The following is a 15,770-nucleotide window of genomic DNA, read 5'->3' on the forward strand; positions in this document are numbered from 1 at the left end:
TATCCCCCTTGTAGGGATGGGGAACCGGAGATTCAAAGTGGTGAGTGATTTGACCAAGTTCACATGGGGAGCCAGTGGCCAGGCCAGCACTGGAGCAGGTATGTTCCTACTGGGACTGGACAAGACTCTGCTGTAATTTATCACATGGCCTGGACCTGGATCACCGAGCAAATGGAGGTGGTGAGGGAGGGAGTCAGCAAGTGAATAAACGAACGAATGCATGAGCCAAAAGGCTGCTTAAGCGAAGTTCCCATTGTGGCGCAGCGGAAACGAAGCCAACAAGTATCCTTGAGGATGGGGGTTTGATCTCTGGCCTTGCTCAGTGGGTCGGGGGCCTGGCATTGCCGGGAACTGTGGTGCAGGTCACAGATGTGGCTCAGATCCCGCATTGCTGTGGCTGTGGTGTAGGCCGGCAGCTGCGGCACAAGCCTCTCCCTAGTTGCCCCCTCTAGGAAGACCTCTGAGATTAATGGGCTACAGGAAAAGGTTCAAATCTTATCTCCCCAGAAACAACTGTCCTCAGCTTTCTGGATCCCAGGAATGTTCAAATGGGCAAGATAAATCCCCTCCGAAGGAGCATCCAGCAGCAATTCTTGGGCCGCCTCCTCCTACCTTAGTCCCAACCAGCCCCCAGTGACAGAAGCCAGAGGTCACCCTGCCCCAGTTCCCCATGACCTGCACCCTTGCCCAGGCTGGACTCTGAGTTGGGAGTGGGGTCTGGGGCGGAGGTGGGGTAGGCTAAAGCTGGTCCCCCCTCCATGCCCTCTGCCCCTCTCCTTCCCCTCTGCAGCTCACTTTGGGGAGCCCCTAGGGTAGGCACTGTCCACGTTCCAGTCGCTCCCGAGTAGCTTGGGAGGTAGAGTGCTGGAGCCCCTGCTGGCCAGGCACCCCCACCCCACCCCACCCCCGTCACACACCCCATGGGCATGGGTGGGGGAAGTCTTCATTCATTTGACAAATATTTAGGAAGCTCCTGCTCTATGGCCAGGGCCTGGGGCTCGGCAGAGAACACACGTAGATCCTCCCTCTTGAAGTCTGTGGTTCCCCTGAGGAGGTGACTGGTGTCTGTGTGTAATGTGCATGCATGCACGGGTGCGCACACACACACACACACACTCACACACACCCGCCAACCATGCCCCGGAGGACTGGCCCCACCCAGGAAAACTGAAAGCTCCCTGTGGACAGGAGCTGTGCCGCCCCCATCAGACTGGGATTTTCCTAGGGCATGACAGGGCATGACAGGGCATGGCCACCAGGCGGGGGCTCCCTCGGTCTATAAAACCTGCCGATCCCAAGAAACTTCCCTCAGGCTCAGAGTCTCCTGGGATAGCATTGCCAGATAAAATATAGGATGCCCAGTTAAACTTGAATTCGGATCAACAAGGGATGATTTTTTTTAACTCAATGAATTTTATTATATTTACAGTGGTACAACCATCATCCCAAATTTAAGGGATGATTTTTGGTTTAAGTATGTCCCAAATATTGCGCGAGGTATACTTAAGCTAAAAATCATCCCTTGTTGATCTCAAATGCACGTTTAACTGGGCTCCGGGTGTTTCTACTTGCTAAATCTGGCAACCCTTGCCCTGGAGCTCATTCCTTCTGCTACCACCTGGCCTGGCTGGATGGCCCAGGTCGTGCCTGGACACAGCCTCTGCCTGCCCCGTCACAGCTCCTGTTGGCCCCCAGGACTGCTATCCTCCCCTCCCTGGGCCCCCACCTGCAGCCCCAGCTCCCAGGTGGACACCTGCCCCTCCACACACACACACACCTGGCAGGCACGGTCTAGCCCACGGATGGTCAGGAATGCTGCTGGGCCTCCTGCATGATGGACCCAGCAAGAGGGGGACAGACCCACAGCAGCCGGACCTCGAGCGTCAGAGACAGAGAGAGGCAGAGACACAGAGATAAAGGGACACGGAGAGCAAAGAGATGGAGACCTTGGACAAGAGCCGGGAGGGGGAGAGTCTGACAGAGGCTTGTGGCTACCTCGCCCGTATCTGTTTCAGGGAGACCAGTGCGGAGGGTGGAAGGTCCTGGGAGCCCTCCAGGGTCCCTCTGGGAGGATTAAGGCAGAGGCTTGGCCCCGGAGCCCTGCTATTGGGCCAGGGCTCTGCGCCCCGGATGCTCAGGCCCCAGGAGGCAGTTGGGGTCTCCTGCACGGGCAGTCAGGGTGGGAGTCCTCCCGGCCCCCCGCTGCTCTCCCCTCGCCCTGCCTCCCAGGGGCAAACACAGGGACATTCATGGCTTCCCAGAAGGGCCTATGGGGCAGCCAGAGTGGCTTTTAAAATTAGCCTTGCTAACCAGATCTGGTTATTTCAGGAGGCTCCGTCCCCGGCTGTCCCCTTGGCAGGGCGGGTGCAGGAAGGAGGGAGGGACCTCCACATTCCAGGGTCCCTGCTTAAGTACCCCCTGTGGCCTGTGCAGCAGAGAACGTCCAGGTCCCAGTCCCCTGGCACTGGGCGGGCCTGAGCCTGCGGCCGGCTCTTTGGCAAAGTCACCCCAGGGTTAGCCATGGATGTCCAGGGACGCCTCCTATTGGGCGTGGGGTCTATGCCAGATTCCCTTAGAGGCCACGAGAGCCTCTTCACAGCAACAGATAGGGCTTTGCCCCCATGCTGCAGGTGAGGAAACAGACCTGGAGAGATGGGTCCCAGCTCTGAGGCAGAAGAAATGGGCATATCAGGTCAGCCAGGCGCCTGAGCCCCTCCACGGAGGCCTCTTGCCTCCTGTGTCTGGAGAAACCTCTGGCTGCCGTTCCTACCACCAGAGTTATTTCTAAGCAGAGTCCAGCGATTCCCGGAGCCCAGTGCCCCCCGCCCAAGCCTTAATTCCAGCCTCGAGTCGGTGTCCTGGCTCGTCCTCCCCACCTCAGGACCCAGGATGAGCACGGAGCTGGCGAGGGCCCAAGAGAAACAGAACTGGACGCTTTGATCCCGGAGGCCAGATTCGTCCTCAGCCTCCCCCGGCCTCACCTTGGAGCATGGAGGGGTGGGTGGGGTGGGGGCCCAAGCAGAAACCCAGCCTGGGGGCAGGCCCTTCCTGCTGATGGGGACTGGCACAGCCTGGGCAGGCCGATGGGCACAGGCAGGTTCTGCTGGCCAAGCTGGCCCCGTGTTTCTGCTCTCGTGCAGCTGCGGGCCAGAGCAGCCGGGTGGGACCCGTCTTAAAGGGATGCAAGAGGGGGTGCCCCAGGGCTTACATGAAAGTATCAGCAACCCCAGTAAAGCCCAAGAAGCTGGGGCTCAGGGAAGTAACCGATGATCGTCCGTTCCCAAAGCCTCATGTCCAGACACCTGTGCCGGGTCCTGTCCCAGCCACTCCGTCTTCCAAGCAGAGAGTCAACGCCACATCCTCTGATGTGGGTTATGGCGATGGTCTTGTTAGCGGCTAGCTGCACCCTCCACACACAAAGCACATGACTATATATATTTGCTTTTTAGGGCTGCACCTTCGGCCTACGGAAGTTCCCAGGCTAGAGGTTGAATCAGAGCAGCAGCTGCGGGGCCTATGCCACAGCCATGCCAGATCCTTAACCCACTGAGTGAGGCCAGGGATCGACCCTGCATCCTCATGGATACTAGTCAGGTTCATAAACCGCTGAGCTACGTCGGGAACTCCTGCAAGGACAGGACTCCTAGCATTCCCACTGGACAGATGAAGACACTGAGACCCACGTAGCCAAAATCATGTGCCCAAGGTCACCGAGCTAGGAGGGGAACCACCTCAGAGCTAAGCTCTTGCTTTTGGTGCTGAGATGTGGCAGCTGGCACTTGGGTGGTGGGAAGGGAGGGGACAGGGCGAGAGACTGAGGCAGAGAGCAGCACTGAAGAGCCAGGACCTGGGAGGGGACGAGAAGGTTAGAGAACAGAGATGAGGCAGAGGTGGGGGTAGGGGGGTGGTTAGCAGGGGACCCACCAAGCCCAGGGCAGTCTAGGGCCAAACCCAGGTGGGTGGGGTTGGGGATTGGATGTGAGTCACTGTCCCCCACCCCTGGGTGGCTCCAGATGTCTGAGGGTCACAGCAGAGCCCTGTCAGGGAAGTGCAGGGAGGGCACTCAGCATCCTTCTGCGGAGGGCGTGGCAGCTGGTGGCGGGGAGGGGAGGCCGAGACACGGTGAGTCCCACTGGAACCCAACTCTGTGCCTGCTCCCAAGCCCCGACCTGCTCTTCCTCCTGTGCTCCTGCCTCAGAGGAGATGCCCGCATTCACCCAAGACTCAGGCCAGACACCCCACCACCACCACCCAGAGCCTCCTCTGCTCCTCCCTCGGCCCCATATCTCACCAGGCCTCTCAACAACTTCCAGACTCTCCCACTGCTCTCCTGGCTACCCTGTCCCCAGCAACAGCCTCCATGGTCCTCCCCTCCCTGGGGACACCGCCAGTCCCCACCAGCAGTCCCCACTTCTCTTTCTATGGCACGCCCTGTTTTGCATCCTCTGTGGCTCCCCACTGCCCTCAGCAGAGACGTTAGCCTCTTGGTCCGGCACTCAAGGTCACGGGGCCTCTGGTCTCCTCTCTGCCCATCTCCCCACTCCCTCCCTCATCACCTTCCCATCATTCACAACTGCTTGCTCCCTTCCCAACTGCACATGGCGCTCTCTTGCCTCCTGCCTTTGCACCTGCAGCTCCGTCCCTAGGAACACTCCTAAGCTTTTCCAGGATGCTCAGACACCACTGCTCAGGTGTCTTCCCCATTACTCCCTCAGCCAGGCTGGGCCCCATGCCCGTGCCCTCCACCCCAGGCACTCGTCACCCTTTGTAGTAAATGCCCTGTCCTGTGTGCTCCTTCAGGTAGCTGGACAGATATCCCGGGCTCGCCTCCCCCTGCCGTCAGTCTGGGTGAGCAATCCCTTGGCGCCCCCCAGTGGCCACACAGGGGAAACCCTCGTGTTTCACTGAGCAGGAGAAACGAGAGGAAAGCTGATGATCCCTGAGCACCCAGTGGGTGCCAGACGCTGTGCTAGGGCTTGATGTGCACCTGCTCAATGAATCCTCATGACAAACCCTTGGAGAAGAATTTGCCCCGTTTCACACAAGTGGAAACTGAGGCTCAGAGAAGCTTGTATGTTTGTCAATGCCATGTGGATAAGAACTGGTGGCAGGACTCCAGTCCACATCTGCCTGACTTCAAAGCCACATTCTCTCTCATGGGAAGAGGTGAATGAGGTGGAGCAAAGGGCAGCACCTTGGGGCAGAAGCCACAGCTGGGGGTCACGGAGCCTGTGGTTTGGCCTTGGAGATGGCCCCAGACCCAGCAGCTCTGATTGGGGGGATGGGCTCTCCCCCTTCACTAGGTGCCACTGAGCTCTCTCCAGGGCTGATCCAGGCAGGGCGGGGGGCTGGGGGGGGTGTCACACAAAGCCAGGTCCAACTCGGGGTACAATAGCGATAAATAGAATTTATTTTGTACAACTGTTACCGACATACACACGGCCACGGTGGAGGGGAGGGCTTCCAAAATGGGTCTTGGGGCCAGAAGGCTGGCCTTTGGCGTGGTGCCTAAAAAGTGTGGACAGACACACACAAGGATGTGGACACACAGCAGCTGTGCCTGGCTGTCCCCTCCATGGGGGTGGGGGTGGCGCAAAGGTGAGGCCCGTCACTCTAGGCCAGCTGAGACCCCCTCGGCCTGGAGTGCCCAGGAGCATGGAATGGCAGGGGTTAAGCTGGGTGCTGGCTGAGAAGCCAGGTAGGCCCCCCATTCCCCAGAAGGGGGTCCCTTGTGTGTCAGGTGGAGGCAGTGGACAGGGCGTCGGCAGATCTGTGGTCGAGCCCCTCAGCCCGCCTGGGGCCCCAAGAAGCAGGTGGGGTGAAGGGAGGCCCCGGAGGACAAGCCTCCATTCTGGGGCAGGTGAGCGGAATCAGAGTCTTCAGTGACCTCAGAAAGGATCTCGTCCATCGTAGCACACGTGTCCAGAGAGGGAGCGTGATTTGCCCAGAATCACAGAGCACAACTCAAATCCGAAGCTAGGACTTCCAGCCCAGTGCCCACTCTGCCACACCCCACTGCCTCCGTGGTCAGCTCTGTACCCACCGAGACGGCTCAATCCCCCTCCTCCAGTTCACTCCCCATGGGTCCAGAAGGACACCTGGGGTGATGGGAGGGCCAGGCCTGGAGTCCTGTTTCAACTGACCACCCCCCGCCCCAGCCAGGCCCCCAGCCCAGGGGGTGGGGATGGTGCCAGCAGCTTCCCCGCTCCCAGGTCTGGATGGCTCCGCCCTGCAGAGACAGCCCAGACAGTGGGCCAAGAGGAGGGCTGGGGAGGCAGGGGGCAGTCCCCAGACTGGTGCTGGCCTCCGGGGCAGAGGTCCCGTCTGTCTGGACTTGACACAGCATCTTCACCTTGTGCTTCTGCGGCCTCATCTGTGAGTAAAGGGAGCCGGAGACACCGTGAGACAGGGAGGACTCTGCCCCTGGAGTTCCAGGCTCTGGATCTTTCCATCCCACTGGAAACCCCCTGGACTCCTCCCTCCCAACAATTCCCAAGTCCCTTTCAGGCTCCCATTAAATCTTCCCAGCAACTCATGGGCAGAGTGAAGCAGCACTGATTAGTCCCATTGTGCAGATAAGGAAACTGAGGCCCAGGGTCACCTAGTAACTGTGTGACAAAGGATTCAAACCTAGAAGCATAACTCTCACCCGAGAGAGGTGATAGAGGAAGAGAGAGAAGCTGGCCAACCCCCTGTCCACCCCCGCCCTCTCCCCGCCACCAAAAAGGAGCTGAGGGCTGGGACTGACCTGCTCAGTGTCACCTTCAGAGGGGCAGCCTGGCTAACAGCCCTGCAGGGACAACGGTGGCAAAGCAGGTGACAGGACAGATGATGTGGGAGACACAGGCAGGCAGAAGTCACTGGCTGTGCCCAGGCTGGGTGAGCCCCACCCCTCCGGGCTTAGGGCACCTCTTAGTCTGGCCCCACCCCTGGAGACCCCCGGTCCCCTTGATGCCTCTCCCCAATAGTCAATCCCCCTCCCAGGTGGGGCTCCCCGCAGGGCCAGCCTCCACGCCGTCTGTCTGTCCGTCCAGCCCTGGCCCGGTCCCCCTTCCCCCGTCAGCGGCGCGTACCAGCTGGGGCGTGTGCTGTTCAGACGCTTCCAGCTGGATCTTGATCTCTGGACATGCAGGGTCCCCCGACTTGCCGGCGTCTGGGTGGGGTGACCGAGAGGGGCCTGGGGAGGGAGGCAGGAGGGAGCCACCTCACTGGCCGCGGGGAGGCACCAGGGAGATGGGGGCATGGATGGACGGTCGGCACCAGTGCTCCCCAAATGCCACCAAGCCCCTCGCTCAGGGAATCCCACCCTTAACTCCCTTCTTTACCCCTCCCCCATCCCCCCCAGGACCCTTCCAATGACCAGCCCATGGTCGCATGCCAGGGGCAGTCCCAGCACTGAGGGCCCAACACCCTCTGTGCCCAGCCCTATCCCCTGCCCTTGTCCCACAAAGGTGGCCCTGCCTGTGGGGGGAGCCAACCCGGGCCCAGTACCTGGGGAGCTGCCCCCGCTGGTGGTGCTGATGCTGTCCTCCAGCCACGTGCTATAGATGAAAGAGTCCCGCTTGTGGGGCGTCCCCGAGGACGAGACACTCTCCTGGGCATGGAGAAGGAGAAACAGGGAGGCTAAGCCTTCGTCCGTGGCGCTGGCTTGGCTCCCCCTTCCCTCCTTCCCCCCCCACCACAGTCCACTTCCCCCCACCCTTGGCCCCCTGCAAAGAGGATGAGGGCCCAGCAATGCCTGTCCCAGGGAGACCACAGGGGACAGAGTGGGAACAGACACAAACCCAGGCCCACACACACTCCCATTCATTCAGTCAACAGTCACTGACGTTCCCGTGGGCCAAACCACCAGGAGAATCAGGCAGAGTCCTGGCCCTTTGAGAGCTCAAAGTCGAGAGGAGAGACAGGCTGTAAAGAGACTAGGACAATTCTAGCCTCCAAGGCCCTCAGGGCAGGGCTTGGTCTGCAAAGGCCCCTCTGCGTGTGCAGCAACTGGCACAGTGCCTGGCAAGGAACAGCATCCCCGGAAGGATTAAGCATGACAGAGGGCGTGAAGGACAGAGCCCGGAGTCTATGCAGGACCGCAAAGGAGGGCAGACTAGCTGAAGTGGGAAGAGATGAGGCTGGGGAGGGAGGGACTCCATCTTCAATGGCCTCAGAGATCAGGCTGTCAGGGGGCGGCACTGGGGAGCCATGGAAGGCTTCAGAGTGAGGAAAGGTCAGTCTGCACTACTCCTTTGGGCTGGGGGCCCTGATCACAAGTCAGCCACACCCAGGCTCCTGCTTCAGCCTGGGGCATCTCCAGGGACCAAAGAGCTCCCCCTTCAGGCCGCCACGGGGCATCTCCACTCCCTGGGCCTCTCACCAGGCCTGTATCATCCCCGTCCACACCCTCTGCTTCCTCCACGACGCTGGCGAAGCTGCTGGCACTGGACGAAGAGCGGGAGAAGTCCTTCAGCACTTCAGCTCTCTGCGCTGCCGTCTCGGCTCTGCCACAGACAATGTCCTGTCAGCTGGGCACCTCCTGGGCCAAGACCCCTCGCCCCTGCCCTCCCGGGCCAGGGAGGCCCAGCCTGCAGCCAGCCAAGTGCCTTTGTGGCCCCTGAGCCTCCCCAAGGCCACTGTCCTTCCTAACACATGGAGCCTAGCGCGCCCTTCCCCTGCTCAGGACCCTGTCCTGGCTCCCCCCGGCCTCAGATAAAATCCAAACTCCTTGGCTGGATGGCTGAATGGCTGAATGCTCAATCAAAACAATTAAAAAGAACACAGTCATCTAACACAGGTTTGCTCTGTGCCAGGCACTGTTTTAAGTGCTTTTACCTGAGTTATTGCATTGTTGTCATTCTTAGACCCATTTTACAGATGAGCAGACACCAGGGCTCAGAGAGGTGAGCACCCAGCCACAGGAAGGAGACGAGGTAGGACCCAGACCTTCCAACTCCACTGTCTGCTCCTAATTCTCTCACAGTTTTGTTCCATGCTCAGGGCCTTGGTGTCTGGTTCCTTCCTTCAAAGCCCCAAAAGCCAATTCAGCTTTCAAAGACCAGCCAGGGGCCGCCTACTCAAGGAGGCCCGCTCTGATTGCTCCTCGCTGTGGAGGAATGACCCTCTCTGCTCGGCTTTGTCTCTTCTGGCCCCTTGTCACCCTTTCCTGCTTCTCTGTTGATGTGCCTGACTCTTCAGCCCAAGCTGGGTCCTCTCAACAGCCCTCTCACCCCCAGAAGCCAACCAAGGGGCTCAGCCAAAATAGCACTGAATAGAGGGGCAGCCTCCTGGCCGGCCTCCCTGCTTCTGCTCCTGTTCCCACTCTCAGACACAATCAGCTTTTTTTTTTTTTTCCCTATGATTGTACCTATAGCATATGGAAGCTCCCAGGCCAGGGACTGAATCCAAGCCGCAGCTGTGACCTACGCCACACCTGCGGCATTGCCGGATCCTTTAACCCACTGTGCCGGGCCAGGGATCAAACCTGCACCTCCACACCAACCCAAGCCACTGCAGTAGGATTCTTAACCCACTGTGCCATGGTGGGAACGCCCTCACAGTCAGCTTTTTAAAGCATCACTCCTCTTAGCAAAAACCTTTCAAAGGCTCCTTGCCACACTCAGGATAAAATTCAAAGTTCTCACATGGCCTCCAAAGCCGTGATCTAGCTCCCTCCTGCCTCAGCGACCTCATCCCCACCGCCACCAGCACAACGTCCACCTGGGCCAGCCTCATTCACTCAGTTCCAACAACATCACCCTTTGCACGCCCCAGGGCCTTTGCACTTGCTGCGCTTCTTACCTGGAACGCTCTTCCCTCTGCCATATCACTGTTAGTCCCGACAGGGCGGACTAGGCCTCAGTCAAACCTCAGCCCTTGGGAGACGTCTGCCCTGAGCACCCACCTAATGCCCTGTCCCCACCCAGTCACTTGCCATCCCATCTTCTGCTTTGCTCCTCCTGTCATCACTGTCTGAAAACAGCTTAGGAGGTTGTTACACTGGACCATCAGCTCCGTGAGGCAGGGGTAGGAACATCCAGCCCAGTGCTGTATGGCAAAGCATGCCATGCCCAAAGCGCTCAGCAGGGTGGGGGTGGGGTCAAAGGAGGACCTGAGAGAGTGCCCCGGCCCCCCTGGTGCCCTGGTATAGTGTGTCAACACTCCCGGGCAGCCCTGGGCCCAGACAAGGGGTAGGAAGAATGGGCCCTTCACACGCAGGCCCCCGGCTCAGCACGCCCCGGGCCCCAACCTGTTTTTGGTCGTGGGCATCTCTGGGGAGCTCCGAGTGGATGAGTTCTCCGACTTGGGCTCTTGTGAGACGTGCCCGCTGTCTGGGGTCTTCTGGCCGGCCGGGGGGCTCTCCCTGCGGGGCACATGGGGGCAGCGGGGGGATTCAGCACCAGGCCTGGTGTCGAGGGTAGAAGGAGGCCCGGCTGGCGAGAGGAGGTCACGGGCACCTTCTGCCTCAGACCCACGGCTGACATCCTCAGGGGCCAGCCCCAGAGCGGGCCCTGCAGCCCCCTGGCTGGCCTGGCCAAGGAGAGGGGCAGGCACTGCTGGAATATCTACTTAAGACATGTCCTCCTCCCCAAGATGGGGCTAAAATTGTCCCCTGGCATGCAGAAGGAAGCTGGAGTCCAGAGATGGGAAGGAACCTGCCCAGGGATGCACAGCAGGGACATGGCAAAGCCAGGACTAGAACCCAGGATTTATGGGATTCTGGGCCTGCGAGGACACAGTGCCGGCTCCACTCCTGAGGCCTCAGTGCGCCCGCCACCCTGCTTCACATGCACCGCATGCTCCCCCCACACAGCACCCCATGCTGTTGGTTGTGGTCTTATATCTGTTTTTCATTTGGGACAGCGAGACTCAGAGAGGTCCGTGACTCGCCCAAGGTCACACAGCCCCTGTGTGGTGGAGACACAAGAACTATCCTCTGCTTCCTGGGGGCTCCCTGCTGTCCACACCGGGCCCACAAATGCACTTTCGGCCTCTGCAGCCTAGGTCCCAGCGCTGCCCCTCACTGCTGTGTGACCTGAGCTGGCCCCCACCCCTCTGACCTCCAGCTCCTTGATGTGCAAGGTGCCACCCTCAGGGAGCTGGCAGAACTGAGACTGGATGAGAGCATTTCACGTTCGGTGACAGGCTGGCCTCGTTGTCACCGGTGGGGACAGAGGGGTGGAAGGGTGGGTGCTCCCTCTTGCCTGCTTTGCTTTGCCACTGAAGGGGGATCAGAGAGGGAGACAGAGGAGAGGCAGGGTGCCATCCCGCCCGCTCTGCCCCACCCACCTTTTCTCCTGCACCTCCTGTATGTTCTCGATGCCGATGGCGCTGCTGCGGCGTGAACCGAACGGGCCCGACTTCTTCCTTGTGGGACTCTTCCCAGGGACAATCAGTGACTGTGGGGAGAGGCCCCAACTCAGTGCCCACCTGCCCCAGGAGCCCCGGTGCTGCCCACATGCCACCCTGGGGCCCTTCCCCCAGGCCCTGAAGCAGAGACAATGAGCAAAAAAAATGAGACAACTGTCCACCCCCAGAGACAGTCAAAGATAAGGCAACAGGCCCAGAGAGGGCTAAGGCTCCCCTGAGGTTACACAGCAGGTCTGGACCTGGGATCGTCATCCAGGAGAAAGGCAGAGGCCCGAGGGGACTGGACAGCCACTCTGGGCTGGGACAGGAGGAGGCCAAGCCCTCAAAATGGCTGCCCTGTCATTGCTCCCAGGGCTTCGTGGAACCCACGGCCTAAGGGCAGGGGGTGGGGGAGTGGCGCAGCAACCCAAGCCCCTCCCATGCCAGCCCTGCCCCACCTCGGAATCTCCAAACCAGCTGAGGGAGGTTCTGGCCCAGCAGCAGAAAGATGCCCCCCAGTTTCCACACACACTAGCATGGGACACCCAGGTGCCAGAGGCATGCCCCCAGCATCTCTGGGGAGGCAGGGAGGTGGGCCCCAGGGAGGCACGGAGGGGCAGGAACCCCCGGGCCAGTTCATGGTCAGGGCAGGGAGCTGGGGCACAGGAGAGCTATGGCACTCCAGGCAGAACCAGCGATATTGGGGGACGTGCAGTGGGCATAGGGTTGTTCGGGACCAGATCCTGGCAGGGACTGGGCCAGGGCAGGGCCAGAAGCCCCTGGTGGGGGGGGGGCACTGGCTCTGGCACAGGTACCAGGCCCCAGTGCAGGTGCTGAGTGCCATCAGAGCTGCTGGCACTCCGTCCTGCCTGCCCTCGGGCCGGTCCCGGGGGCAGGGGGGCAACGTCCCCAATATGGCCTTCGTCCTGAGAGCGAGCAGAGAACAGCGCGTGCAGGCAGCCTCCAGAGCCGGCGGCCCCGCGGACGACAACCTCTTCCACGGTTCCTATGCCTATGGCACTGCCCCGGCGTCCGAATCTACTCGCACTTTTCCCAGGAATAAGCAATGACTGGCAAGCAGCAGAGGGCGGGGGCAGAGAGAGAGAGACAGACAGAGAGAGAGTCAGAGAGGGACAGAGGTGGTGGGAGGGAGCGACACAGAGGAGAGACAGGGAAAGGAGGGAAAGACAGACAGACAGAGAGTGGGGCGGGGCGGGGGTGAGAGAGACAAGGCGGGGAAGGGAATCAGAGAAGACAGAACAGAAGGGCAATCGACAGTCACATGAGAAGGGGCGCAGAGGGAACCACGGATGGACAGACACATTGGGCCCAGGGGGTGAGACAGACAGAGACGGAGAGAAAGGGGGAGGCGTGAAGGAAAAATCAAAGGAGAAAACAGCGTGAAAGAGGAGGAAACAGAGGAAAAGGACAGGTGGAAGAGGAGAGAATACGCGTGTGCAGGACGGTGGGGCAAGGCCACGGGGGGAGGGAGGGAGAGAGGAAGGGAAGGGAAACAAGGAGAAAGGAGAGAGTGGAAGGAAAAGAGAGCAACACGAAGAGAGGGGAGATTTGTGCAAAAACAAAAACAGAAATGGGTCTGGTTACTGCCATGGTGGGTGCTGCAGGTCTGGCCCTGTCCCCAGGGTCCCTCTACAGCCACCCACAGGAGGCTGGGCCACTCTGGTAGGGAAGGAAGGGAGTGGCTGATGTATCGGGCTTGGGGGAGAATGGGCCTGTTTCTTCAGTGACAGTGAGCTTGGTGACTGCTGGGAAGCAGAGGACTCACCGTGCCCCCCTGGCAAGGCCAGACCATGGGGCAGGGTTGGGGTGGAGGGGGTCCCTCCTGCCACATGACACGGCCTCAGAGCACTGAGCACAGGGCTTACTTGGCATGCAGCAGACAGTTAATAAAGGATGGATGGATGAGTAGATGGTTGGAAGCCTGAGAGAAAGAAAAAATGGATTGGATCTGTAGATGGATGGAAGTATATAGATGGATGGTTGGATGAAAGGATGGATGGGTGGGTGAGTGGATGGATGGCAGGATGGAAGGATGGATGGGTGGGTGGATGGAAGGATGGATGGGTGGGTGGGTGGATGGATGGACAGAGAGATGGATAGAAGGATGGATGGGCAGGTGGGTGGATGGACAGAGAGAAGGATAGAAGAGTGGATGGATGGATAGAAGGATGGATGGGTGGGTGGATGGATGAGTGGATGGGTGGGTGGGTGGATGGATGGAAGTAAGGAGGGATGGACGGCTGGAGAGAAGGAAGGAAGGAAAGATGGATGGGAAAGAGACAGTAGAGCAGCAGATGCAGTGCTGCGGGTGGCCACTGGGCGGCGGAAAGCAGCTAGGCCCACGATTGGCGGCCTTATTCATCCTGCGTGCCCATGTATTAGCAGAATCCCACAGAGCCTGGCAAACGGTAAGTAATCACACAGTAGGCGCTCACTCAGGAGAGGCTCACACAGAAGCCCAGTTCCTGACACACAATAGGTAGCCACAACCACAGAGGCCCTGGCACACAGTAGGTGCTCAGACAACTTATTTCCTGACACATAGTGAGTATTCACTGATATTCACGACTTATCACAGCAGTCCATTTCCCGACACATAGTAGGTTCTCACACAGCTGCTCAGGGCTGGGCACACAGCAGACATAGAGTTAGATCCACACAGTAGCCCAGGACCTGATACACAAGAGGCACTCACAGAAACTAGGGGCTGGGCCCACAGTAGATGCTCACAAAATACATGTCCACACAGCAGTCTGGTCTTAATACACAGTGGGTGCTCACACAGCAGCCTAAGTCTGGACACACAGTAGTACCCACCAGCATCTCAGAGCCAGGCACACAGCAGATGCTCACACAGAAACGGTGCGTGCTCATAGCCTCACACATAGTAGGTGCCTCCAGAAACTCAAGGGTTGACAGAAGGTGCCCATACAGCAGCCCAATTCCCAGCATACAACAGACAGTAGGTGCCCCGTAGGAATGTGATACAGGAGCTGTCCCAGAGCTGAAAGTTATGGCTGAATAAGGAGCCAGGAGGAGGGGAGGACTGAGGAGCTGGGGAGAAAGGGCAGCACCCCAGTTTCACTGCCTGGCCACCTGACCCCATGGACAGCAGTGGCTAGACCTAGCCTAAAGAGCCCAGGATGGGCCCTGGGACAGCAGGGCAGTGGGCGGAGGTGGGGCCAGGCCTGGGAGGCAGGGACGAGCTGGGGCCCCCGGGGGAGGGCACTCACTATTCCAGCTGCCTTGGCCAGGTCGGGGTTGTTGGGCGCGAAGCTCCCGCTGTGGCTGGTAGACACAGTATTGGGCTTCTTGTTGCTCAGCCCCATGGCATCCATGGACTGGCTGCGGCTCCGGATAACTCGCTGTGAAGGGGGTTTGGGGGTTCATAAAGCCCTGTCCCCTTGGGGAACCCCAGGAGCCACCGATGCCACTCTTGGTGACCCCAGGAACTCCATCCCATGAGACCATACAAGTGTCAGGTCCACATGGTGCCGAGGGTAGTTTGGGCCTTGGCCCTGCTACCAACCTTTTGGGTGACTTTGGGCAAGCCACCTCTGAGCTTCTGAGCCTCATGTCCTGTCGTGAGGCTGTTGTAAGGACTGCAGGAGACGCTGGGTCATGACCAAAAGCATGCTCAGAGAGCCCTGCAGACACCTGAGTTTGCTGCTTGCAGGCTCTCTCGGAGCTTGCTTTCCTTCTTGCTTTTGTCCTCCCTCCCTCCCTCCTTCCCTTGCTTGTTTCTGCTGAGCTGTGCTGAATGCTCACCGGGGCCGGTCCCTGCGTGTGCCCTCACCCGGTCTGCCCTGGGAGGCAGGCATTGTTACCGTGCCCATTCCACTTAGGGTGAAACTGCAGCAGAGGCAAGTCTGGGAAGCAGACGCCAAGCCCAGACCCTCAACTATGCACTCTGCTGCCTCTGAGAAAGCCTGTGACTTAGTCCAGGTCCACCGTCCAGCTCCCACCTGATGTGGGGCCACTGGAGCCACCCTCGAGGACGTCGGCCCAGGGCCCATGTTCGCCCCACCCACTCTCCGACTCCTGTGGGCAGCGGCAGGGCTCTCCTCAGGCCTCTTTCTCAAAGACGGTCTGTTCACCTCAGCCCCAGGGCAAGCCTGGGCAGCTGGGCTAATCTCTTATGCAAACCCCCATCTCCAGCTTTGTGGCCTGCCCTGGGGTAAAGAGGAGGCCCCACCAGCCTCGATGGGCACCTGGAGGGTGGAGAGTCCTCCTCCTGTGGGTGAAGGACAAGGTGGCAAATAGGCCACTGCTTGGGGACCTGCAGCCTGGGGGGGGCGCCCTGCAGGGGGAAGAGGAACTCTTTCCTCCTCTGCCCCTCACTTGGGACGGTAGCTGCTGAGAGAGATGGGCAAGGCTTTGCATTTTGCTTCTTCTTACATTACACCAATCTAACT

The 15,770-nt window shown here is 59.7% G+C and overlaps 1 protein-coding gene across 27 annotated transcripts in view; it reads right to left on the minus strand.

Moving 5' to 3' along the window:
- Nucleotides 5,388-15,770, minus strand: part of RAP1GAP (RAP1 GTPase activating protein) — a 70,876-nt gene continuing 60,493 nt past the window's right edge. For 6 of the 27 annotated variants that reach the window (XR_002345430.1, XR_002345427.1, XR_002345426.1 and 3 more), the window contains 7 exons: nt 14,589-14,720; nt 12,327-12,404; nt 11,275-11,384; nt 10,235-10,348; nt 8,366-8,489; nt 6,749-7,594; nt 5,388-6,373 (listed from right to left, as the gene is read on the minus strand). Coding sequence is in view for 11 of the 27 variants with exons in the window: in XM_021097691.1 (XP_020953350.1) it covers nt 6,782-6,790; nt 7,074-7,177; nt 7,492-7,594; nt 8,366-8,489; nt 10,235-10,348; nt 11,275-11,384; nt 12,327-12,404; nt 14,589-14,720 (774 nt within the window). In the remaining 16 variants the exon portion in view is untranslated. Of the gene's footprint in view, nt 6,374-6,748; nt 7,595-8,365; nt 8,490-10,234; nt 10,349-11,274; nt 12,405-14,588; nt 14,721-15,770 lie in introns of all 27 variants that reach the window. The other 21 variants (XM_021097691.1, XM_021097692.1, XM_021097687.1 and 18 more) reach the window with 12 other exon arrangements.

The sequence above is a fragment of the Sus scrofa genome, chromosome 6 (genome assembly GCF_000003025.6).
Source record: "Sus scrofa isolate TJ Tabasco breed Duroc chromosome 6, Sscrofa11.1, whole genome shotgun sequence".
In the NCBI taxonomy this organism is placed as follows: domain Eukaryota; kingdom Metazoa; phylum Chordata; class Mammalia; order Artiodactyla; family Suidae; genus Sus; species Sus scrofa.